General features: G+C 44.4%; 1 protein-coding gene across 1 annotated transcript in view; it reads right to left on the reverse strand.

Moving 5' to 3' along the window:
* Positions 1-22546, reverse strand: part of gigyf2 (GRB10 interacting GYF protein 2) — a 46768-nt gene extending 24222 nt beyond the window's left edge. The window contains 21 exon segments of the mRNA XM_014139587.2: positions 2698-2853; positions 3094-3255; positions 3588-3688; positions 3869-4002; positions 4399-4640; positions 7487-7653; positions 7999-8143; positions 13237-13475; positions 13709-13960; positions 14078-14225; positions 15008-15237; positions 15600-15663; positions 15665-15795; positions 17377-17409; positions 17540-17580; positions 18021-18129; positions 18574-18685; positions 18875-18970; positions 19207-19360; positions 19568-19619; positions 22403-22546. Coding sequence (XP_013995062.2) covers positions 2698-2853; positions 3094-3255; positions 3588-3688; positions 3869-4002; positions 4399-4640; positions 7487-7653; positions 7999-8143; positions 13237-13475; positions 13709-13960; positions 14078-14225; positions 15008-15237; positions 15600-15663; positions 15665-15795; positions 17377-17409; positions 17540-17580; positions 18021-18129; positions 18574-18685; positions 18875-18970; positions 19207-19360; positions 19568-19605 — 2754 coding nt within the window. The 5' untranslated portion in view covers positions 19606-19619; positions 22403-22546.
* Positions 22547-25957: the final 3411 nt, after the last annotated feature.

Raw genomic sequence — 25957 nt, forward strand, 5'->3', positions numbered from 1 at the left:
AATGAAGGCTATTCCATGTGAGAAATTGCAAAGAAACTGCAGATCCCTTAAACGCTGTGTACTACTCCCTTCACAGAACAGCGCAAACTGGCTCTAACCAGAATAGGAGTGGGAGGCCCCGGTGCACAACTGAGCAAGAGAACAAGTACATTAGAGTGTCTAGTTCAAGAAACAGATTCCTTACAAGTCCTCAACTGCCAGCTTCATTAAATAGAACCCGCAAAACACCAGTCTCAACGTCAACAGTGAAGAGGCGACTCCGGGATGCTGGCTTTCTTGGCAGAGTTCCTCTGTCCAGTGTCTGTGTTCTTTTGACCATCTTAATATTTTATTTTTATTGGCCAGTCTGAGATATGGCTCTTTCTTTGTAACTCTGCCTAAAAAGGCCAGCATCCCAGAGTCGCCTCTTCACTGTTGACGTTGAGACTGGTGTTTTGCGGGCACTATTTAACCTCTAGGGTAGGGGGCAGTATTTACATTTACATTTTAGTCATTTAGCAGACGCTCTTATCCAGAGCGACTTACAGTAGTGAATACATACATTTCATATAATATTATTTTTTTTGTACTGGCCCCCCGTGGGAATCAAACCCACAACCTTGGCGTTGCACACACCATGCTCTACCAACTGAGCCACAGGGAAGACTTTTCACGGCCGGATGAAAAACGCACCCAAATTAAACGGCCTACTACTCGGGCCCAGGAACTAGAATATGCATATTATTAGTAGATTTGGATAGAAAACACTCTGAAGTTTCTAAAACTGTTTGAATGATGTCTGTGAGTATAACAGAACTCATATGGCAGGCAAAAACCTGAGAAAAATCTAACCAGGAAGTGAGAATTCTGGTGCTTGTAGTCCTTTCAAGTCATTGCCAATCGAACACAGTGAGTTAGGGTTCCACTAGATGTCAACAGTCTTTAGAAAGTTGTTTGAGGCGTCTATGATGAACAGAGACCGAACAAGAAGGCTGGGAATTTGTAGACCCATCAGTTCATTGGCGCGCATTCATGTCAGAAGGGACCTGTTTTCCAAAACATTTTTCAACACACTGGAACTGTCCGGTTGGAATATTCTTGAAGTTTCACGTTCTAAAGGCCCTAAAGATTGATGCTTTACAACGTTTGACATGTTTGAACGAACGTAAATATATATATTTTTTTACTTTTCTTCGTGACATTTTCGGCGTGCTTCCTACATTTGGAGTAGCTGAACTGAACGCGCGAACAACAAGGAGCTATTCGGACAAATTATGGAGTTTATCGAACAAAACAACATTTATTGTGGACCTGGGATTCCTGGAAGTGCCTTCTGATGAAGATCAAAGGTAAGGGAATATTTCTAATGCAATTTATGATTTTAGATGACTCCAAAATGGCGGCTATCTGTATTGCCTAGTGTATTTTTCTGAGCGCAGTACCCAGATTATTGCAAAGTGTGCTTTCCTCGTGAAGCTTTTTTGAAATCTTTCACAGCGTTAGCATAAAGGAGATGTTCATCTATAATTCTTTGAATGACAGTTTAATATTTTATCAACGTTTATGACAAGTATTTTTGTCAATTGTGGTGCTGATCACCGGCAGTATTTGAGGGAAAATATTTTCTGAACGTCACATGCCAATGTAAAATGCTGTTTTTATATATAAATATGAACTTTATCGAACAAAAAAATGCATGTATTGTGTAACATGATGTCCTAGGAGTGTCATCTGATGAAGATCGTCAAAGGTTAGTGCTTCATTTAGCTGTGTTTTGGGTATTTGTGATGCATGTAGTTGCTTTGAAAATGGCTGTGTGATTATTTGTGTCTATGTACTCTCCTAACATAATCTAATGTTTTGCTTTCGCTGTAAAGCCTTTTTGAAATCGGACAACGTGGTTCGATTCAGGAGAAGTGCATCTATAAAATGGTGTAAAATAGTCCTATGTTTGACAACTTTGAATTATGACATTTTGTGGTTTTGAATTTGGCGCTCTGATTTTTCACTGGCTGTTGAATAGTGTGGGACGATTGCGTCCCACCTACCCTAGAGAGGTTAATGAAGCTGCCAGTTGAGGATTTGGGAGGTGTCCGTTTCTCAAACTAGACACTAATGTACTTGTTTTTTTCCCCGGTTGTTAAGGCACAGCTTTTTTTTCTGGAGGCAAGCTTAAGTTAAGAGCCGACTGCTACACCCCTTCATCTGTGATTGGTCAACAGTAGGGATTCTTCAGTAAAGTCTTTGTTGTCATTCAACGAGACGACTCGTGCTAAATACTGCACCAAACACCTTAGATGTAAAATTGCCAGATCTCTTCGGCAAAAACGTCAAAATTAATGACATATCGTGAGTTACCTTTGATTCATTCTGACTATTTTGAGGAAGTGTATTCTGCCAACGGCGTCCCATAATGGACAAACAGTACTATTGCCGTTTTTTTCAAGCTACGGTCTTAAGGGAGTATGTGAGCACACTCGTTCAGTAAGCAGAGTTCGGCTAGGGACCAGCCGAACTGAAGCATGCTGACGCCTTTTTAGGCCATGTCATCTCCAAACCATTATTGCGGATCTACAATGACCTCGAAAATAACCATCGCAGTGAAGGAGTACTTTTACATGTGATCTAAAATGAAAACTAATCCTAGATCAGCACTCCTACTTTGAGACGCTTCATGATTATGGGCCCTGATACGGTCTTTATTCTGAAGCCCAGTACCTGTTTACGGAGGAACTCTTCCCTTTGCTTCCGCTCTTCCTCCTCCCTCCTCCTTTCCTCCAGTCTGCGGAGGGCCTCCTCCTGTGCCTGCCGTTCCTCTTCCTCCTTCTGTCTGCGTTGTGCCTCCTCCTGCTCCCGCTGCCTCAACTCCTCCTCCTGTGTATAGTAAAAATCCATCAAATGAGTTGCATTAAACAGAAATCAAGGCCTCTTTCTAGGAATAGACCGGCTACTGGGTCAAACTTGCAACTCTAGGCAAACATGTACTGAACATCAACAAAGACTAGGTGTGGTGCAGCTGAAATTCTAAACATTTCATACCAACTTCTCTAAAGCGTGGTATTATGACCATCTTATTTCAGCAGGAAACAGTCTGATGACCACCCCCCCCCTAACCTGTTTATGACGTGCTAGCTCCTCCTCCAGGCGTTTGCGTTCCTCCTCCTGTCGGGCCCGTAACGCTTCCTCCAGTCTTTTCCTCTCCTTCTCCTCCTCTTCCCTCTTGGCCCTCAGCTCAGCCTCACGCCGCTCCATCTCCAGTAGATGAGGAGGAGAGACCTTTAAAAAAGCAAATCACATTGTATCATTTTCATAGCATTGTTTAAAAGGTAGATTCAGCGAGGCACTAATTAAACAGCAATATCGGGCCGATTTCCGCAACAACTAAGATCATTGAAATCGCAAGGCCAAACTCCACCGCTGTTTTGCTCCAGTGTGACTGTGAGAGCAAAGGGTTGTATCTCAGTATCTGTGGTGCTGAATCTAGTCTAGCTTTAAAAAAAAGTGTTTCAAATGTTCCAATTCCCCCATTCATTGAGCCCAACCCCTGAGCACTACGTCTAGATCTGAAACTAAGGATTGCATAAGTATAGACAATACGGTGCTCTTACTTTAGCAGCCTTGTTCTTCTCCAGCTGTTGCATCTGTTCTATGGTGGGGGCCTGGGCCATGGAGTCTATGGGCAGATCCCACACACTGCTGCCCTCCCACGCTGCACAGGACATAAAACAGACAGTCAGGCCAGATGGCCATTATAGATCATACAATTGAGGTTTTTCTTCTTTTTGTAAATTGAGGTTCAGATCCTCAAACTACCAAAAGCTCTATATGCTATAAAACATCAGCCAAAACAAATTCTGTGCAAGTTTGTGTGTTCTGGGTTGAGACGTACCACTTGGGGCAGGTTGCTGGATGTTTGGTGTGCAAGAGACCTGAGAGGAGGGGTGCTGCATTTCCCACACAGAACCCTGGGAGTCTGGTACAGACATGGACCGCGTCACCGGAGGTAAGAGACTCTCGGATGTTCTAGACAGGGAGACCGACAGAGAAACAAGTTACATTACCAACATTAACACGATCGACATTGCATTATCTGTATGTGTGATGTCATCTTGAGGGCTTCAGGTATTGCTGTGTGTGTGTGAGGGTTCTACAAGATGACGTTTCACCTAACTACAGATCTAGGATCAGTTTCCTCTCCCACAATTCTAAACTTAACCATTAGTGGGGAAAATGCTATACTGACCCAAGATTAGTGTCAAGGGGCAACTTCACCCTACTCTGTGTTAATGTGTGCCTGACATGTTCTCGGACACTGGTATTACTGTAGGTGTGTGTTTGTTCTTACGTACAGTATGCTCCGCGACCTCATCTTAAGGGCCTGGTACTGCAGTAGAGGTGTGTACGCACGGGTACGCTTACGTGTGTTCCGCTGACCTCATCTTCAGGGCCTGGTATTGCTGGAGGAGCAGGTTGATCTGCTGCTGCTGTTGCTGCTGCTGCTGGTGTGGTGCTGAGCTGAGGGCCTGGGCTTTCTGCTGGGCCAGCGCCTGGGCGTACTGCTGCCTTAACAGGTACTGGTACTGCAGCTGCTGCAGCTGGTACAGGTTGAGGGCAGTCAGCTCCTGCTGCAGTTTCAGACGCTCCTGGTCCCCAGCGTCACCCTGTGAACACAGACGGGGAGTTAGACATAGGGATCGGCAAGCGGACGACCACCTTGGATGCGTTCAACATGGCAAAACGTTGTGGAGCGCAATACATGTACAGCTAACACGCCTCTGACTTGTAGAATAAATAACTTCAACATTCACAAGATTTTCCTTCTGAAGTGCAGGCGGCCAACACAAACTTGCTTTGTCTTGACAACGAGAAGACTAAAGTGGTCGACGGTGCGTCCGAATAATTTTGAATTGCCTATAGAACTATTTTTATTTAACCTTTATTTAACCAGGTAGGCTAGTTGAGAACAAGTTCTCATTTGCAACTGCGACCTGGCCAAGATAAAGCATAGCAATTCGACACATACAACAACAGAGTTACACATGGAATAAACAAAACATGCAGTCAATAATACAGTAGAACAAAAGAAAACAAAAAGTCTATATACAGTGAGTGCAAATGAGGTAAGTTAAAGCAATAAATAGGCCATGGTGGCGAAGTAATTACAATATAGCAATTAAACACTGGAATGGTAGATGTGCAGAAGATGAATGTGCAAGTAGAGATACTGGGGTGCAAAGGAGCAAGATAATTAATACAGTATGGGGATGAGGTAGGTAGATGGGCTGTTTACAGATGGGCTGTGTACAGGTGTAGTGATCTGCTCTGACAGCTGGTGCTTAAAGCTAGTGAGGGAGATATGAGTCTCCAGCTTCAGAGATTTTTGCAGTTCGTTCCAGTCATTGGCAGCAGAGAACTGGAAGGGAAGACGACCAAAAGAGGAATTGGCTTTGGGGGTGAACAGTGAGATATACCTGCTGGAGCGTGTGCTACGAGTGGGTGCTGCTATGGTGACCAGTGAGCTGAGGTAAGGCGGGGCTTTACCTAGCATAGACTTGTAGATAACCTGTAGCCAGTGGGTTTGGCGACGAGTATGAAGCGAGGGCCAGCCAACGAGAGCGTACAGGTCGCAATGGTGGGTAGTGTATGGGGCTTTGGTGACAAAACGGATGGCACTGTGATAGACTGCATCCAGTTTATTGAGTAGGGTATTGGAGGCTATTTTATAGATACCATCACCGAAATCGAGGATCGGTAGGATGGTCAGTTTTACGAGGGTATGTTTGGAAGCATGAGTGAAGGATGCTTTGTTGCGAAATAGGAAGCCGATTCAAGATTTAATTTTGGATTGGAGATGCTTAATGTGAGTCTGGAAGGAGAGTTTACAGTCTAACCAGACACCTAGGTATTTGTAGTTGTCCACATATTCTAAGTCAGAGACGACCAGAGTAGCGATGCTGGACGGGCGAGCAGGTGCGGGCAATGATCAATTGAATAGCATGCATTGAATAGCATGCGTTTAAGAGCAGTTGGAGGCCACAGAAGGAGAGTTGTATGGCATGGAAGCTCGTCTGGAGGTTAGTTAACACAGTGTCCAAAGAAGGGCCAGAAGTATACAGAATGGTGTCGTCTGCGTAGAGGTGGATCAGAGAATCACCAGCAGCAAGAGCAACATCATTGATGTATACAGAGAAGAGTCGGCCCGAGAATTGAACCCTGTGTCACACCCATGGAGACTGCAAGAGGTCCGGACAACAGGCCCTCCGATTTGACACACTGAACTCTGTCTGAGAAGTAGTTGGTGAACCAGGCGAGGCAATCATTTGAGAAACCAAGGCTGTCGAGTCCGCCAATAAGAATATGGTGATTGACAAGAGTCGAAAGCCTTGGCCAGGTCGATGAATACGGCTGCACAGTAATGTCTCTTATCGATGGCGGTTATGATGTCGTTTAGGACCTTGAGCGTGGCTGAGGTGCACCCATGACCAGCACTGAAACCAGATTGCATAGCGGAGAAGGTACGGTGGGATTCGAAATGGTCGGTAATCTGTTTGTTAACTTGGCTTTCGAAGACCTTAGAAAGACAGGGTAGGATAGATATAGGTCTGTAGCAGTTTGCGTCTAGAGTGTCACCCCCTTTGAAGAGGGGGATTACCGAGGCAGCTTTCCAATCTTTGGGAATCTCAGACGATACGAAAGAGAGGTTGAACAGGCTAGTAATAGGGGTTGCAACAATTTCGGCAGATCATTTTAGAAAGATGGTCCAGATTGTCTAGCCCGGTTGATTTGTATGGGTCCAGATTTTGCAGCCCTTTCAGAACATCAGCTATCTGGATTTGGCTGAAGGAGAAATGGTAGTGGCTTTGTGCGCGTTGCTGTGGAGGGTGCCGGGCAGTTGACCGGGGTAGGGGTAGGTGGAAAGCATGGCCAGCCATAGAGAAATGCTTATTGAAATTCTCAATTATAGTGGATTTATCGGTGGTAACAGTGTTTAGCCTCAGAGCAGCCTCAGAGCAGTGGGCAGCTGGGAGGAGGTGCTCTTATTCTCCATGGACTTTACAGTGTCCCAGAACTTTTTTGAGTTTGTGTTGCAGGAAGCAAATTTCTGCTTGAAAAAGCTAGCCTTGGCTTTTCTAACTGCCTGTGTATATCTGTTCCTAACTTCCCTGAAAAGTTGCATATCACGGGGGCTATTCGATGCTAATGCAGAACGCCACAGGATGTTTTTGTGCTGTCAAGGGCAGACAGGTCTGGAGTGAACCAAGGACTATATCTATTCCTAGTTCTACATTTTTTGAGTGGGGCATGCTTATTTAAGATGGTGAGGAAGGCTCTTTTAAAAGAATAGCCAGGCATCATCTACTGACAGGATGAGGTCAATGTCATTCCAGGATACCCCGGCCAGGTCGATTAGAAAGGCCTGCTCGCAGAAGTGTTTATTATCAAGATTATTTGACAATATTTCAAAGTAGTGAATGCTAGATGGAGCTCAGGTGTGTGTGATGGTTACCAGTAAGGGTGGCGGTGCTGGTCCAGGGGCGAAGGGGACCCTGCCCCACATTTTGATGATCTCCCCCAGGGGTTGGAAGACCTCGTCACAGCCTCTCTTCACCAGCAGGGTCATTGTGAAGTAGCCTGCCTGGAACCACTCTGTCATCTCCGGGTTACTGAACGGACCTGGAGAGGGGGAGATGATTACATTTAACAAATGTCACTTTTACATTTCTCCATTACATTTTTTTTTATGTTTTAAATGAAAGTTGTTCTGAGTCTGACTATTTCAAATTATATTCCAGGGCTGTACAAACCCTTCGAATCAGATTCATAATTTACTTTATACCATGAAATGCACGTGTATGCACTCTGAACAGTCCGCGCCATTGATAATCGATAAAGAACCCAGTCTCTCTCCAGCAGTGGTGACTAGTTGAAATGATACTGGTTGCAGAGCATGCAGATTTTCATTCAAAGAAGCCCCCCCCTCCCTTCACTCTCTCCCTCTACTCTCTCCCTCTGTCTTACCCTGCATCTCTCCCTGGGGGTCTTTATAGAACCACTTCAGAGCAGCCTCATGTGTGAGCGGCAGGCCAGCTGGTTTGGGTGCTGAGCTCTTGGCAGCCAGCCGGTCGTCACTGTCCTGTAGATACGCCACCATCTTCTCTGCTTCCTTCACAAGTAGAGAGAGTGAAAACGGGAAGAGTGAGAAAGAGATGGGGGTAGACACCTTTATTGTACATTCAAAGGGTACATGTAGAGCAGGGCTCGACATTAATTAACACTTGTCCGGGACAAGTGAAACAAATTGTTGGACAAGTAGAATATAGATTTAAGTTATACATTTAAAATAAATATATAAATTACTCGATCAGAGTTGTATCAAAAGGTGTCCTCCGAATGCAATGTGTTGTGCACTGTTCTCCCAATATCTGCAGAGCGCATCGGAGTAGAATCATGTATTGTATTGACAGGCACCGCTTTGGCCAGAGAAAAAAAATATATTGTAATGATGCTCTTCTTTAGTCCAGGGGTATTCAACTCTTACCCTACGAGGTCCGGAACCTACTGGTTTTCAGTTCTACCTGATAATTAATTACACACACGCCACCTGGTGTCCCAGGTCTAACAATGGTGAACAATGAATAAAATGCAGTGGAACTGGCTTCAAGGTCCAGAGTGGAGTTTGAGGGCTGTAGTCTTAATCTGTTTTTTAAACTATTATTAGTTCCCGAAGATGTTAATGAGCTATTTTATTTATTTATCACACGCACATATAGCCTAGTTCGAGCGGAACGTCAACTGTCGTGCGGCAAGAGAGCGCAACTCCTCATATAGCCGATTGTTGCGTGGAAAGCAATGTGTTCAACTAAGTCCAGTCACTGCGCAACATTCCTAAATGCAATCTTGGGAAGAGACCGCCATCACTTGAAAAGAACGGGATCCCAGCTTTCCAGTGCTGTATGATTTATTTCTCAACTCCAAATACTGAGCAATTGGCAGCGTTTCACAAATCAGTGCCTGGCTCATCGTCCATTCGCCATTCAACTGAATAAAGGGTAGGCCTATATCCAGTGTAAAATTCACACAATTACACTATTTGTAAATACATTTGTTTTATTTTTTTAAATCACAATTTTATTAGTGCCAGTGGTATTTATTTTTAAGCACATTAAAAACAAGCAACAAGCTCATATTTAGAGTTTGATCTAACTCAGGAGTTCCCAAACTTGACTGACATGACAAGAGAACTGATGATGCAGTGCCCAATTTCGAATGTGCACCTTGTGCTTTCTATGATCACAACTTTCAAGAGTAAGTTTAAAAGCCAGACTGAGACCCCTCCAAGAGGGACGCGCCCCACAGTTAGGGAAACACCGATCTCACTAATGATTAGCCCATTGCTGTAAACAATGCAGAGGAGCAACACCATGCTTAAGTCATGTAGCCACTATGATGCATCAGGATACATGTGATAGGCTAATGCTTATTGCTAAAAGACTACACCTGCCTGATAATATGGACCATGTATAGGCTCTAAATATATTACTTTCATCAATACAGTGCATTTGGAAAGTCTTCAGACCCCTTCACTTATCCCACATTGTTATTAAAGGCATATTCTAAAATGGATTAAATAGTTTTCCCCCCTCATCAATCTACACACAATACCCCATAACAAAGCAAAAACAGGTTTCTAGAAAGGTTTCTAACTTAAATGTCAAAATTACATAAGTATTCAGACCCTTTTTTCAGTACTTTGCTCAAGCACCTTTGGCAGCGATTACAGCCTCGAGTCTTCTTGGGTATGACGCTACAAGCTTGGCACACCATGACTCCAACACCATCATTAAATTTGCCGATGACACAACAGTGGTAGGCCCGATCACTGACAACAACGAGACAGCCTACAGGGAGGTCAGAGACCTGGCCGTGTGGTGCCAGGACAACAACCTCTCCCTCAACGTGGTCAAGACAAAGGACATGATTGTGGACTACAGGAAAAAGAGGACTGAGCGCGCCCCCATTCTCATCGACGGGGCTGCAGTGGAGCAGGTTGAGAGCTTCAAGTTCCTTGGTGTCCACATCACCAACAAACTAACGTGGTCCAAGCACACCATGACAGTCGTGAAGCAGGCACGACAAAACCAGGAGACTGAAAAGATTTGGCATGGGTCTTCAAATCCTCAAAAGGTTCTACAGCTGCACCATCAAGAGCATCCTGACTGGTTGCGTCATTGCCTGGTATGGCAACTGCTCAGCCTCCGACCACAAGGCACTACAGAGGGTAGTGCGAATGGCCCAGTACATTACTGGGGCCAAGCTTCCTGCCATCCAGGACCTCTACACCAGAAGAAGGCCCTAAAAATTGTCAAAGACTCCAGCCACCCTAGTCATAGACTGTTCTCCCTGCTACCACACGGCAAGCGGTACCGGAGTGCCAAGTCTAGGTCCAAGAGGCTTCTAAACAGCTTCTACCCCCAAGCCATAATACTCCTGAACATCTAGTCAAGTTGCTACCCAGACTATTTGCAACCCCCCCACTGCCACTCTCTGTTGTCATCTATGCATAGTCACTTTAACTCTACATACTACCTCAACTAACCGGTACCCCCATGTATGCATGCATGTATATAGTTCAAGTCCGGGCTCTGGCTGGGCCACTCAAGGACAAATCAGACTTGTCCCAAAGTCACTCCTGCGTTGTCTTGGCTGTGTGCTTAGGGTCATTGTCCTGTTGGAAGGTGAACCTTCGCCCCAGTCTGAGGTCCTAAGCGCTGTGGAGCAGGTTTTCATCAAGGATCTCTGTACTTTGCTCTGTTCATCTTTCCTCCAGATGTGACGCTTGGCATTCAGGCCAAAGAGTTCAAATCTTGGTTTCATCAGACCAGAGAATCTTGTTCGTCATGGTCTGAGAGTCATTTAGGTGCCTTTTGCCAAACTCCAAAATGGGCTGTCATGTGCCTTTTACTGAGGAGTGACTTCCATCTGACCACTCTACCATAAAGGCCTGATTGGTGGAGTGCTGCAGAGATGGTTGTCCTTCTGGAAAGTTCTCCCATCCCTACAGACGAACTCTGGAGCTCTGTCAGAGTGACCATCAGGTTCTTGATCACCTCCCTGACCAAGGACCTTCTCTCGATTGCTCCGTTTGGCCGGGCGGCCAGCTCTAGGAAGAGTCTTGGTGGTTTCAAACTTCTTCCATTTAAGAATGATGGAGGCCACTGTGTTCTTGGGGACGTTCAATGCTGCAGACATTTTTTGGTACCCTTGCCCAGATCTGTGCCTTGACACAATCCTGTCTTGGAGCTCTATGGACAATTCCTTCAACCTCATGGCTTGGTTTTTGCTCTGACATGGACTGTCAACTGTGGGACCTTATGTAGACAGGTGTGTGCCTTTCCAAATCATGTCCAATCAATTGAATTTACCACAGGTGGACTCCAATCAAGTTGTAGAAACATCAAGAATGATCAATGGAAACAGGATGCACCCGAGCTCAATTTCGAGTCGCATAGCAAAATGTCTGAATACTTATGCAAATAAGGTTTCTGTTTTTTATTAATACATTTGCAAAGATTTCTAAAAACCTGTATTGGGGGTATTGTGTGTAGATTGAGGGGGAAAAAAGAACATTCATTTTAGAATAACGCTGTAACGTAACAAAATGTGGAAAAGGTGAATGGGTCTAAATACTTTATGAATGAACTGTAAATCTGCTATTGGAACTGACCCATGCTTCCTTAGTGTCCTTCATATTTCTTATTTCTCGTAGGGTTTTTCTGAGTATTACATTGTCATTGATTATTGCATTGTATTTGGTTGGTAATTGTAATGTTTACATCCTCCAGGAGAGCTACTGGGTGTGTAGGCTTTTGTTCGTGCCCCACTCATTATTACATTTTTTTTTTTAAAGCAGCAGCTCAACAGGACCTTGATAGGTGGACTCAGGTATTTGAGCAGGGCTGTATCCAAAGCCTGTACACCCAGTAGCTCTCCAGATGGCTTGACCACGTGTTTTATACAGTAGCCTAACAGTGCAATTATTTTACTTGATGGGGGTAAAGCTCCTTGCTTAAGAGCACAACAGCAGGAGATTTTACATGGGATCCAAAAATGTTTGTCTAGTCCTGTAGAGCATCATGATAGTATACAGTATCACAAAACAAACACCACTAGCTCAGCTTATCCCAGAGGAATATACAGAACGGAAATGGAAGCGTGTTTTCCATTTCATTACAATTCAATGAACATCCTCTCCGTATTCTTGGCGTGTTTCAGAGGTGAACCCACACTGCACTTTTCATATCCAGAGAATTTGGAGCATCCAGAGATGCTCCAAATTCAGTTTCACCAAAACCAGCTTGTTAACTTTCCCTACCCTGCTCAACACACAGCTCTGCAACCAACTAACTCCTACTAGAAACCGCCATTAGCTAGGTTTCCATTTACTTGTCCAGTAATTTCTTTCGTCAACATTTAGAAAGTCCGGATGGAAAGTAGATGTGCCAATTGGCTGCCACAGTGAGTTTCCATTGAACTGTCATGTAGATCAAAACAGTTGGACGTAAGGATGTCACACCTAAAATTAAAAAAAATATGCAAAAAATAACTGAATTTAAATAAAAATGAAGTGGTTGAAGTGTTTCCACTATCCATATAGACAAATAGTTTATTAATAAAGTGACAGCCTATATGCCCTGCCCACCCATCTGTTTCATGTCTCAATAGCCTGCAAAAGCCAGCATGGATAGAATGCAGGAATTGACTAATATTTGCCATACCTTATTCTAATAATTCTCATGTGCCTACTTATTATGGCCAGAGTCTGTGCCATAGTGTAACATGCAGTCATAGTAGGGATCTCAAACAATTTGATGGTCAAACTTCAAATTGCAATTCAAAGCAATTCAGGCATTCTTGAAAGTCAAGACAATCCTCGTCTAGCAAATAAACATTATTATAGTTTAATAAATGGATTTTGCAAGCAACACGCTTTTATAATTACATGTGGTGGAGCTTTATAGTTATGTGATAACATCACGTGCCCCGCTTACTTTCATAATTATTCACCAATCAATTTATTAGAAAAACACAATTTCCATCATTTGTCGCAATAAACTTAAACAAAATAAATTAATCTTCTGAAAAATGATCCTACGTCTGCCGTGTCTATTACAAATGTCGCAATAATTTTACTTGCTGCACAGCTTTTGTCAAATAAACCTGGGTCAATAGAAACCTGCCTACTGTCTGTCTACTTACCTGTTCAAAGAGCTTCAGTCGCTCATCTTCAACCATGGTGTGGTGTGGTGGCATGACCGTGGGTCTTCCAATAGGAGCCATGAGGCCCGTGCTGGGGGCCATAATGTTGGGGGTCATGATAGACGTGCTCTGAGCCATGAGGCTGGTGCTGAAGGGCAGCGGGACGGGCATAGCCACGGGCACATCCGGGGGCTTCTGCTGCATCTGGATGGTGGACGACGGGGCTGACACTGGAGACACTGGACAGGACAGAGGGTGTAGGGTTAGTCTGTCACAGATGGAGGTGGAGCTTCTAGATACTATGTGCAGGTGACAACCTCAAACTACATGCAATCCTGAGTGTGTATATTTGAAGCACAAGGTTACTGGAGGAAATCCCATTGTCAATTACAATGTGTCATCAATCAGCCTTTAGCGGGCACAAATGTGGCAGATTTGACTGTACTCCTCCCCTGCTCTTGTGTAAGCCTACCTGTGAGAGTGTGTGCTGCGGTGTGGGGGATGGGGAGGGACTCCAGCATTGTGTTGGACATGGGCATCGACATGGGGACGTGCAGGGGGACTTTGTTGGCCTCTGGCCTGTGTTCCGGGGCTGGGGGTCGCTCAAGTGGCCTCTCAGGCTCCTCTGCTCTGTCGGGCTGGCTGGGGGGCAGCAGAGGGGCGGTGGGCCGGGGTTCTGGAGGCGAGGGAGCAGGCGGCGCCTCCACTACCCCTCTCCCCACATCTGGGGAAAAAAAACAAGACAAGATACATTCATTGATGTTCTCTCTCCACAGTTTACTACTGGGAGAGAAAAAAATATACAGTATGCCGGACATAGTTTCTACTCCTCTTAACTCACCCTGTTTTCTGTCGGGGTCTCTCCTTGCCTCTCCGTCTGGGTTTTTGGTCTCCCGGGGCTGTCCGTCCTCCTCAAGGCCCTCGTCACACTCCTCCAGGGGTCTGAAGTCCAGCTCTGCCTCCTCCAGGATGGGCTCCTTGGGAGCTTTCTGTGGAAGAGAAATATATACTGTATACACACCAATTGTCATGAAAGTCTACATATGTCCTTCGCATAGCAGCCTTTCATTCACAGTGCGTGTGCCAGTGTTTCCGTGTGCCACAGTGCGCCACAGTGCTCCATGTGCCACAGTGCTCCGTGTGCCATACTTTTTGTAATAGCTGCAAACAAATTGCCCATCGGGGAAAACAAATAATCATTGCATATCTACTCAATAGACCTCAAACATGTGTGCAGGTCCTACTTAATTTCTTCAACCTTTATTTGTCCCAGCACTCATTAAAGGAATACTATGGGATTTTGGCAATGAGGCTCTTTAACTGCTTCCCAGGAGTCAGATTAACTCGTGGATACCATTTATTATGTCTCTGCATGTGGTTTGAAGGAAGTTGCTAATTAGCGTTAGCGCAATGACAAAGTCTATGGGTATCTGCTAGCAGCTACCGAGTTGCGCAGCAGTCTAAGGCACTGCATCTCAGTGCTAGAGGCGTCACTACAGACCCTGGTTCGATAATTTGTTCTTATCTTACTTGCCTAGTTAAATAAAAGTTCTAATAAAATTACAATAAGTAAAGTCATTGTGCTAACGCTAGTTAGCATTGGCTCACGAAACTACCTCTAACTTTCTTCATACTAGACACAGAAACATACAAAATGGTATCCACAAGTTCATCTGATGCTGGGGAAGTAGATAAAGGGCATCATTGCAAAAATCCCGACGCATCCCTTTAACAAGTGATGTTTGTTTGACTATATGGAGTTCACACTCACTCGAACCTTGAGTGAGAGGAAGGCTCCGGAGGAATCGAAGGTGCCCGTCTCCTCCTCAGCGTCCTCCAGGCACCACTCTGGCAGGCTGCCCCCATCCTCCTCCAGGCTGCCACTGCCTGACCGGGGACGCCTGTAGCCGCGCTCGTCCTCTCTGGCGTCGAACGGGAACCGGCGCTGCCGTGGCTGCTCCACCGGGTGCACCTCTCGCCGCACTGCCGACCGCAGCCCGTCTGAGGAGAGGAGCGGTTTAGAGACCCTGTCACTCAGCTTTACCCCAGGCATTCTCTCACATTGAAGCCCACTACTTTAGATCAATGTGATACTTTTTTGGAGGGATGTTATGGTGTGTCTGAATGGATTCCAGAACTCCCTGTTGAAAACCCATTCTCTTAGGTGTCCTAAACAAGAGACATATTGACAAGCTATTTTACGGGACTGTAGTATGATTTGAGGTGTACGTTGTGATTTAAGAGTTCAGAATAAGACTGCCTTTTTAAAAATCAACCTGTAGCGCGTTAGGCCTGCAATTAAAACCACCGCCTGCCAACGGGACAATATGGTGGCAGCAGTGTAGGATCACTACAGGGCACACCTGGACTCGGGGGGCACCACCGGTCGCTGTCGCGTCGCGAGGCACCCGCCAGGCGCCAGCCCCCCCTCGTCACCGTCCTCACCATTTGCTTCGTCGCGGGACGTGCGCCAGTTCTCGCTCTCTGAGCGTGTAAAATCGTGCTTCCTCACAGGCAGGCCTCCCACGCCGGTCCCAACGTCCTCGTAGTTAGCACGGACTGGAGAGGGAAAACAATTGAATAACTTGAATTTAATTCATAACAAGGGGAACATCAAGTTCAACATTTTATTTATTTTTGCTCAATTACATATGTAGCAATACATAATCTTTTAGCCTGATACTGTCTCTGATGACAATAAATAAGTGATGAGATTGTCCAAACAATTAATGAACATGCACCTGTGGAATGGTCATTAAGACACTAACAGCTTACAGACGGTAGGCAATTAAGGTCACAGTTATGAAAACTTAAGACACTAAAGAGGCCTTCCTACCGACTCTGAAAAACACCAAAACAAAGATTCCCAGGGTCCCTGCGTGAACGTGCCTTAGACATACTGCAAAGAGGCTTGAGGACTGCAGATGTGGCCAGGGCAATAAATTGCAATGTCCGCATTGTGAGACACCTAAGACAGTGCTACAGGGAGACAGGACAGACAGCTGATCGTCCTCGCAGTGGCAGACCACGTGTAACAACACCTGCACAGGATCAGTACATCTGAACAGCACACCTGCGGGACAGGTACAGGATGGCAACAACAACTGCCTGAGTTACACAAGGAACGCACAATTCCTCCATCAGTGCTCAGACTGTGCGCAATAGGCTGAGAGAGGCTGGACTGAGGGCTTGTAGGTCTGCTGTAAGGCATGTCCTCACCAGACATCACCGACAACGTCGCCTACGGGCACAAACCCACCGTCGCTGGACCAGACAGGACTACCAAAAAATGTGTTTCACTGACGAGTCGCAGTTTTGTCTCACATGGGGCGATGGTCGTGTTTATCGTCGAAGGAATGAGCATTACACCAAGGCATGTACTCTGGAGCGGGATCGATTTGGAGGTGGAGGGTCCGTCATGGTCTGGGGCAGTATGTCACAGCATCATCGGACTGAGTTTGTTGTCATTGCAGGCAATCGCAACGCTGTGCGTTACAGGGAAGACATCCTCCTCCCTCATGTGGTACCCTTCCTGTAGGCTCATCCTGACATGACCCTCCAGCATGACAATGCCACCAGCCATACTGCTCGTTCAGTGCGTGATTTCCTGCAAGACAGGAACGTCAGTGTTCTGCCATTGCCAGCGAAGAGCCCAGATCTCAATCCCATTGAGCACATCTGGGACCTGTTGGATCGGAGGGTGAGGGCTAGGGCCATTCCCCCCAGAAATGTCCGGTAACTTGCAGGTGCCTTGGTGGAAGAGTGGGGTAACATCTCACAGCAAGAACTGGCAAGTCTTGTGCAGTCCATGAGGAGATGCACTGCAGTACTTAATGCAGCTGGTAGCCACACCAGATACTGACTGTTACTTTTGATTTTGACCCCCCTTTGTTCAGGGACACATTATTCAATTTCTGTTAGTGACGTGTCTGTGGAACTTGTTCAGTTTATGTCTCAGTTGTTGAATCTTATGTCCATACAAATATTTACACATGTTAAGTTTGCTGAAAATAAACGCAGTTGACAGTGAGAGGACATTTCTTTTTTTGCTGAGTTTATATTCTTTGGAGAAACAGCATCTAGTTCCCCTTGACAAGAAAGGGACGTGTATAAGTGCAAGGGCGTGGAGGGCAAACTTACTATGATTCATCGGAAAGTGGGCAGGAGCAACTTCTGCCAAGTCAATGGAGACAGAGGAGCGACAAAGAAAAATAAATTATTACCTGTAAATGCTGTAAGTGACATTTAAGTACATTACATTCATACTGCATTGATTACTTTATTAGAAAGTATTGACACAAACCTGACTCTTTTCTTCCTGGCTTTTCAAACCTTCTGTCTCCCCTAGATGGGGAGAAAATAGACTCAGCGTGACTTTGAAAAAAGAAAAGGAAAAAAGACAAAAAGGATGACTGAGCATGCAGGTAAAAGCAGACAAAGCAACATGACAATATGTAAATCTCATAAAACAAATGGGTTTAGACCAGGGCTCTTAAACCCTGTTCCTTCAGAGCTACCTTCCTGTTGTAACTAACCTGATTGTGCATCAACCAGCTAACTATTAGAATCAGGCTAGAATAGGGTTTGAGTGAAAACCTACAGGATGGTAGATCTCCTAGAACAGGGTTGGAAAGCCATGGTCCAGACCATTCTCATTCCACTAGCCTGGAAACCAACTTAAGATGCACCCACTCAACATTTGCATATATCATCCATTGAAGTCAAAGGTTAATGTGCGTAAAATTCCAGTTGCGCTTGTGTCTCTAGTGAGGGTAGTCCATTACCTCTCCTCCCAGCTTTGGGAGCGGTGCATCTCCCTGCCTCCGCGGCCAAAGCCTCCCTCCACGTCATCAAAACTTCTTTGGTAAAACCCTCCGTCTCCTCTACCCCGTCCTGCCAGATACACATTTTAAATACTTTATTGGAATCCACAAAGCACACTACACTCGAGAAGGATTAGAACACACACACACACACAACACTTTAATGTTGGCGCTAGCTGGTGATGATGAATTCAACCAGCTGCGATAGCTTCTACTGACAGAGGCATAATCAAGCGTAGAAACAGAGTGATACTGTTAATTCCCTTCTGTGCAGCTGGCACAAGATTGTTAACATTCTTAAGGGTGGGTCTCAGTCAATATAATCTAAAGTGGGTTCCTCTCCTTTCCTTAAAATCAGCACTGACTAAAATAATTTAACAGTTGAAAGCAACTGTATGCTTTGCCTTCTACATACCACTTTCAGCGAGACTGTTTTCAGATGAAGAAGAGACAAGCAAAGTCACGTTAGACTATTGGGATGCACACATTGACACAACAAGACACTCCACCTCACCTCTTCCCCGTGAAGTACTTCGACCCCTCGGTGCCCCTGGCCCCACCGGACCCCCTCCTCTTCCCATCAGCCTGAGCACCGCTGCACTGTTTACAGACATGGAGAAATTTCTCTGTGGGGGGAGATAGAGGGGGATGAAGAAAGAGAGGGAGACTGACAAGACTAAAAAGACATGTCTATGGCCAACAATTATACTTATTTGGTTAGCAAAAAAATGGGTAAGAACACTGAGAAAGGCATAGTTGTAATTTTGCATATTCATTCTAGCATGGCCTCCTATATGAACAGTGAAAGCACCAACCTGCTCTTCCTCTGTAAAAGCTACAAGTGCCAGCGGTGGCAGGGGCTCCTCTTGTAAAATGGGCAGAAAATCCTTATCATGTAGGTCTACAGGGATCTGATAAGGAGATGAAAAGGAGAAAAAAAGTCTGAGCCATTGCAATGTCAGGTTAATACACAAATTACAGGAAAGTGACATTATATATTTGAATGTAAAAAAAAAAATGAATTACTCCACAAAAGGATGCATCTAAATGTCACACTTTTTAGAACATGCCGATACAAGTCACTTTATTAGTATGGCAATCATATTTCTGTATCCTTTTAGAACACATCAGAATTCATATGCCTCACCTCCCTATCCTTGACATAAAGTGCTAGCATTTCTTCTCTCCCGTAGCGGTAGTCCGCAAGTTTATACTTTGGCAATGCAGGAGAGAGTGGTGGTGAGGTGGCAACGCTACTGCTGCTACCACCCCCATGGCCACCCCCAGACAGGGCCCGGAGCCTGGGGAAAAGGGAGAGGGGGAGGGGAGGAATAGGAAAAGGACAGAAGGAGAAAGACAAAAGTGAAGTTTAGAGGACAACTGACAGGCCACAAAATGCGAGGCTCTACTGCACCAGGTGTCAAACGAAAAACCAGCCTAACAACCCAGATCCCTGTTAATCAACCTGATACAACATTTCAGCTCAACAAGAATTCATATTTACTAACCATTCTGGTCCGAAGTTGAGTGTCTGAGTTTCTGCCATTCTTTCTAGAACTTCTATGGGGAGGAAAGGGCCAACATTATTAGCCTATTACAACAAACACCAAACTTCAGGTTGAATATTTTTCTTGGAGATGTATTCAGTAATCGATCTGCCAATGCAACTGAAAATCGTATATCAATTTCTAGTCATCAAAGATTACAGACCCAAATTATGTTAAAAAAATGTTTTGATGGTGTAACAAATATTGCATCAGCCAATCAATTTCCTAAATGATTAATGTTTTAGATGTAGGCAGATTGGATCTTACAGTGAGTTTGTGGTACTCCAACTCATTCCAGAGGATAGCCCCATCCCTCCCTTACACAAGGAGTACAATTTCAATTGACTGAAGCCATTTTAGGAAGTTGCCCAGTTAGGAAAAAGGCTCCTCAGACAGCAATAATTGACAACATTGTCTCCCTTTCCCTGCCCAGACAGGCTTTATTCTGGAAATACTACAATAAACTTGGATGTTTGCATGCAAATGTCCATAATAACAAACAAGTTATTGTATGCTGTATACAGGCTACCTAGTTAAAGTTCACAGACCAGTTAGATAATGGCCCTAGGTTAGCTGAATAAACTCCACTCCATGGTGAAGGAAGTTTCTGATTAACTCCACCAATGGAGTGGAGCAGAGACCAGGCTTTGTGGAATTCAGCTCCGACTACATCGATTTGCTCAAGGTCAACACTTCAAATTATGTTAACTATGAAACTCTTACCTTGGACCTACAGTATGTTTTTCCTCTGTAGTTGCGTGCCTTTGTTTGCGGCAATCCATACTTTTCCAATAAATGTTAGAGATACTTTGGGATTTTGGCAACGAGGCCCTTTATCTACTTCCCCAGATTCAATGCTAGCAGATGCCCATATACCTCTAGTCATTGCACCAACGCTAGTTAGCAATTGCGCTAGGGCTAGTTAGCAATTCCCTTCAAAATGCACGCAGAGACATAAACATGGTATCCGTGAGTTCATCTGACTCTGGGGAAGATGATAAAGTGCCTCATTACCAAAATCCCGAAGTATTCCTTTAATAAAATGCAACCACTGGCTGTTTGCTCATTGCTGTTGCTCTAAAATTGCAACTCCACACAAATTTGCATGTGCCAATTAAATCAACAAGGAAACAGGCGGTGGTTGTATTTGATTAACATTTATAGAAAAAGTATGGATTTCAGCAAACATAGGTACAAGGTGAGCTTTCATAATAGAATTTTTAAAATATTGACCTTGGTTCAGTCAATGTAGTCTGATCTGAATTCCACAAAGCCTGGTCTCTGTGCCACTCCGTTGTTGGTGGAGTTGATCAGAAACTTCCTTCACTGTGGCGTTTAGTCAGCTACCTAAAGGTATGTTCAAACTGCAATCTGTCTGGCTATAGGATAAACAGGAAGCGTGCATGGGATGGACTTTTCGCCTGTTGCAAGCCAAGTGCAGGCTACATCCAATCAACATTCGAATTTGATTGATTATTTATAGTGACAAGAAACAAAAGAAACTGCCAACTCCTGTAAAAAAAAAAAAATAATTATCCTACACCAAAACACCCGTCACAAATGATTTATTATATTCCAAACAGTATGTCCCTGTCAGTACTGTAGCCTGGTTGTGAAAAGTAACAAATTGCGGCCAATGGAATTGTAAGGAAAACATTAAAGTTTCAACCTACACATTTCAAGTAGCCAATAAATACTATTGGATTTAATGTTTCATGCCGACACAATGTACTAGGCTCAAAATACTTTATATGCATGTCTATGTCTGATTAATTTTGTATAATAACGTTGTTATAAGACAAGGAATTTTCGCAAATTAGCTACCTGGCTAACAACAAACTTTTCTAGTTACATAAACTTGCACAACGCACCGTCATTTCTTTTCAGATACATGAACTACAGTAGCTAGCCAACTTCCCATTTGGCTGACCATAATTAGCTTGCTAATCCGACTGACTCACGCACGTTCCCCATACGTAACTTTAGCTAGATGCTAACTAGCAATACTGCTGTTAATTAGCTAATGTTAGTGCAACTAACCTGACAGTTAACATTTAAAAACAACTATCGGTAACTAGCTAGGTAGTTAGTCAATGTGCAACTGTGCTGCCAAATTGGTTGGCAAACTAACGTATCTAAACTAGCTTAATAGGTAGTAACATGCTAGCTAGCTAAGTAACAGCATGACAGCTACTGTACAGTAGATAATCAAACAGTTTCCAGAATCATTGACGTTGTAGCTACTGTATTTAACCACCAATAATGATACCATGTTCAAATATTATAAAGACAGTTAGCTAGCTGGTCCAATAGTTAACTAACGTTATATCAATAAGGTTAGTGAGGTTAGTTTGCTAGCTATAGTAGCTAACTGTTTAGCATAACTACTGTTAACCAGCTAGCGAACTTAGTTTTACAAAGCTTTAAGCAACAATCGATCATTAATGCGCAGTCATTTCTACAAAAATGCTAAGTTTCTCGAAAGGAAAACAATCAAAAAGGCATACTGTCACCAAATCGCACAGAAGTAATGAACTGACAAGTTAATCCTTAACCCCCAAACCTCCGTGCGGCCTCCGCCACAACGCTGAAATACCTCCCACCTCGCTCCGATCCAATGCGGTGCTCCCACATACTTGAGTCCCAAGCCTCAAGGCCAAGCAAACATGCTGCTATAACAACCTCATAAACGCATTCAAATCGCTAAAACTGGGCTCTTTAGCATCGTGAATGCTTGTTTCGATAGTTTAGCTTTATTTTATAGCAAAACTGTGCAATTAATCTTCGCTGTCTTACCTCTGCTTTTACTGACAGCACAGGGTTTATATTCGAGGTGTGTGGCTCTCTCCGTTTCAACAAGATGGCTGAGAATGGGTGACGACAACACATATCCCGATAAAGACCCGTATGCAGGCGCGTTCGTAAATTCACTCTGGCTATCTACTCCGATTTCAGAGCACTCTGGTCTGAGTGTGTCAGAGCGCAGAACAACTGATTAATTTACGAACGCTCAACACCAGTTGAATATGGTTGTGTCAGTAAACGTTGGCAAAGAAGCGTAATGAAATTGTTGCCAGCAGCACAGTTACAGTCACCAACTCTCTGGATAACATGAAAACAGCCTAACCAGCACTGCTAGGGCGAGTATTTTTGTCTGGAAGTAGCTAGCCAATGTTAGCCAGTTAGCTTTGGTACCGTTGTTTATTTATTTTGTATTGAACCTTCACTTAACTAGGCAAGTCAGTTAAGAACAAATTCTTATTTACAATGACGGCCTAACCCGCACGACGCTGGGCCAATTGTGCGCCGCACTATGGGACTCCCAATCACGGCCGGTTGTGATACAGCCTGGAATCGAACCAGGGTCTGTAGTGACGCCTCTAGCACTGAGATGCAGTGCCGTAGACACAGCGGAAATCTCGGATCAATCCTACTCCTCGGCCAGAGGGTCCAGTGTGGCTCTGAATTTACAAATGGACAATCTGGCAACGCTCTGAATTTACTAACGCTCAGAGCGCTCTCTGGCACTCCAGATTGAATTTACGAACACGCCCTCCATATGCCAATAATATTTGCAGACTGGCATATTTTGCAAAGTACAAATCGCGCTGAAATCATCTGTATGACTTCTGTACGTGTAATGTTAGACTTGTACGGCAGAAGAACACGTTATATTGGCCTTATTCTAACCAAATGTTGTAGAAGATTAAGAATTAGCTACCACCTTCAGATTTGATTACATACATCATTGTAAACAACAAACATATATACATACATACATACATACATACATGCAGGTAACTGCCAGTACCAAAATAATGGAAACAGTTGATTAAATGAGGGGTTACCAAGTGTATTGAAAGCAAGTGCTTTCACCATGGCTATGCCCACATGGCCCCATCCACAGGGCACAAGTAGTCATTGAATGGTTTGATGAGCATGACAATTATGTAAACCATATGCTATGGCCATCTCAGTCACCAGATCGCAACCCAACTGAACATATGGGAGATTGTGGAGCAGTGCATGAGCCAGCATTTTCCACCACCATCAACAAAACACCAAATAATGGAATTTCTTGTGGAAGAATGGCGTCACAAAATCGAATTTATTTGTCACATACACATGGTTAGCAGATGTTAATGGGAGTGTAGCGAAATGCTTGTGCTTCTAGTTCTGACCATGCAGTAAAATCTAACAAGTAATCTAACCTAAGAATTCCACAACAACTACCTTATACACAAGTGTAAAGGAATGAATACGAATATGTACAAAAATATATGAATAATATATGAACCTTCCCAAGTTCTCTCACGTCACCCCGCTCCTCCGCTCTCTCCACTGGCTTCCAGTTGAAGCTCGCATCCGCTACAAGACCATGGTGATTGCCTACGGAGCTGTGAAGGGAACGGCACCGCCATACCTTCAGGCTCTGATCAGGCCCTACACCCAAACAAGGGCACTGCGTTCATCCACCTCTGGCCTGCTGGCCCCCCTACCTCTGAGGAAGCACAGTTCCCGCTCAGCCCAGTCAAAACTGTTCGCTGCTCTGGCACCCCAATGGTGGAACAAGCTCCCTCACGACGCCAGGAGAGCGGAGTCAATCACCACCTTCCGGAGACACCTGAAACCCCACCTCTTTAAGGAATACCTAGGATAGGATAAAGTAATCCTTCTAACCCCCCCCTTAAAAGATTTAGATGCACTATTGTAAAGTGGTTGTTCCACTGGATATCATAAGGTGAATGCACCAATTTGTAAGTCGCTCTGGATAAGAGTGTCTGCTAAATGACTTAAATGTAATGTAATGAGTAATGTAGGGTATGTAAACATTATATAAAGTGGCATTGTTTAAAGTGGCTAGTGATAAGTTGAATTTTTTTTCCATTTATTAAAGTGGCTAGAGTTGAGTCAGTATCTTGGCAACGGCCACTCAATGTTAGTGATGGCTGTTTAACAGTCTGATGGCCTTGAGATAGAAGCTGTTTTTCAGTCTCTCGGTCCCAGCTTTGATGCACCTGTACTGACCTCGCCTTCTGGATGATAGCGGGGTGAGCAGGCAGTGGCTCGGGTGGTTGTTGTCTTTGATGATCTTGTTGGCCTTCCTGTGACATTGGGTGGTGTAGGTGTCCTGGAGGGCAGGTAGTTTGCACCCGGTGATGCGTTGTGCAGACCTCACTACCCTCTGGAGAGCCTTGCGGTTGTGGGCGGAGCAGCAGCCGTACCAGGCGGTGATACAGCCCGACAGGATGCTCTCGATTGTGCATCTGAAAAAGTTTGTGAGTGTGTTTGGTGACAAGCCGAATTTCTTCAGCCTCCTGAGGTTGAAGAGGCGCTGCTGCACCTTCACCACGCTGTCTGTGTGGGTGGACCATTTCAGTTTGTCCATGATGTGTACGCCGAGGAACTTAAAACTTTCCACCCTCTCCACCACTGTCCCGTCAATGTAGATAGGGGGCTGCTCCGTCTGTTGTTTCCTGAAGTCCACGATCATCTCCTTTGTTTTGTTGACATTGAGTGTAAGGTTATTTTCCTGACACCACACTCCGAGCGCCCTCACCTCCTCCCTGTAGGCCGTCTCGTCGTTGTTGGTAATCAAGCCTACCACTGTAGTGCAATGCTCCAATAGAATGCCAGACACTTGTTGAATCTATGCCCCTATGAAAAATATTAGTCAGAGTGCAATATTACTGCAGTACACTGCAGTATAACTGCAGTTAGAGTGCAGTACAACTGCAGTATGCTGCAAATACTGTCCAAAATAACACTGTTTTTTTAGTGCAGTAACTTTGCTGTGTAACTGCAGTTGCAGTGCAGTATAACTGTAGTTCAACTGCAGTTATTATGAAATTACTGCATCCAAAATACCGCAGTCAACAGCAGTTACTGCACTTTTACTGCAGTTTCGAAACTGTGATCTTTTTAGGTGCATTGAAGCTATTAACCTGTTGGGGCTACAGGTTAGCAATAAACCCCGAGTCGGGATTGCTAACAAGGCTGGAAATTCAAAACATCAAAAATCTAATAATTTCAATTTCTCAAACCATCAACTATTTTACACAATTTAAAAGATAAACATCTCCTTAATCTAACCACATTGTTCGATTTTCAAAGAGGCTTTACGGCAAAAGCATAAAGTTAGATTATGTTAGGACAGTACATAGCCACAAAAGTACAAACATCCATTTTCAATTCAAGGTCAGGCATCACCAAAAGCAGAAACCAGCTAGAATTATGCACTAACCTTTGTCAATCTCCATCAGATGACACTCCTAGGACATTATGTTATACAATACATGCATTTTTTGTTCCATCAAGTTCATATTTATATCCAAAAACAGCATTTTACAG

The sequence above is a fragment of the Salmo salar genome, chromosome ssa14 (genome assembly GCF_905237065.1).
Source record: "Salmo salar chromosome ssa14, Ssal_v3.1, whole genome shotgun sequence".
NCBI classification, from domain to species: Eukaryota; Metazoa; Chordata; class Actinopteri; order Salmoniformes; family Salmonidae; genus Salmo; species Salmo salar.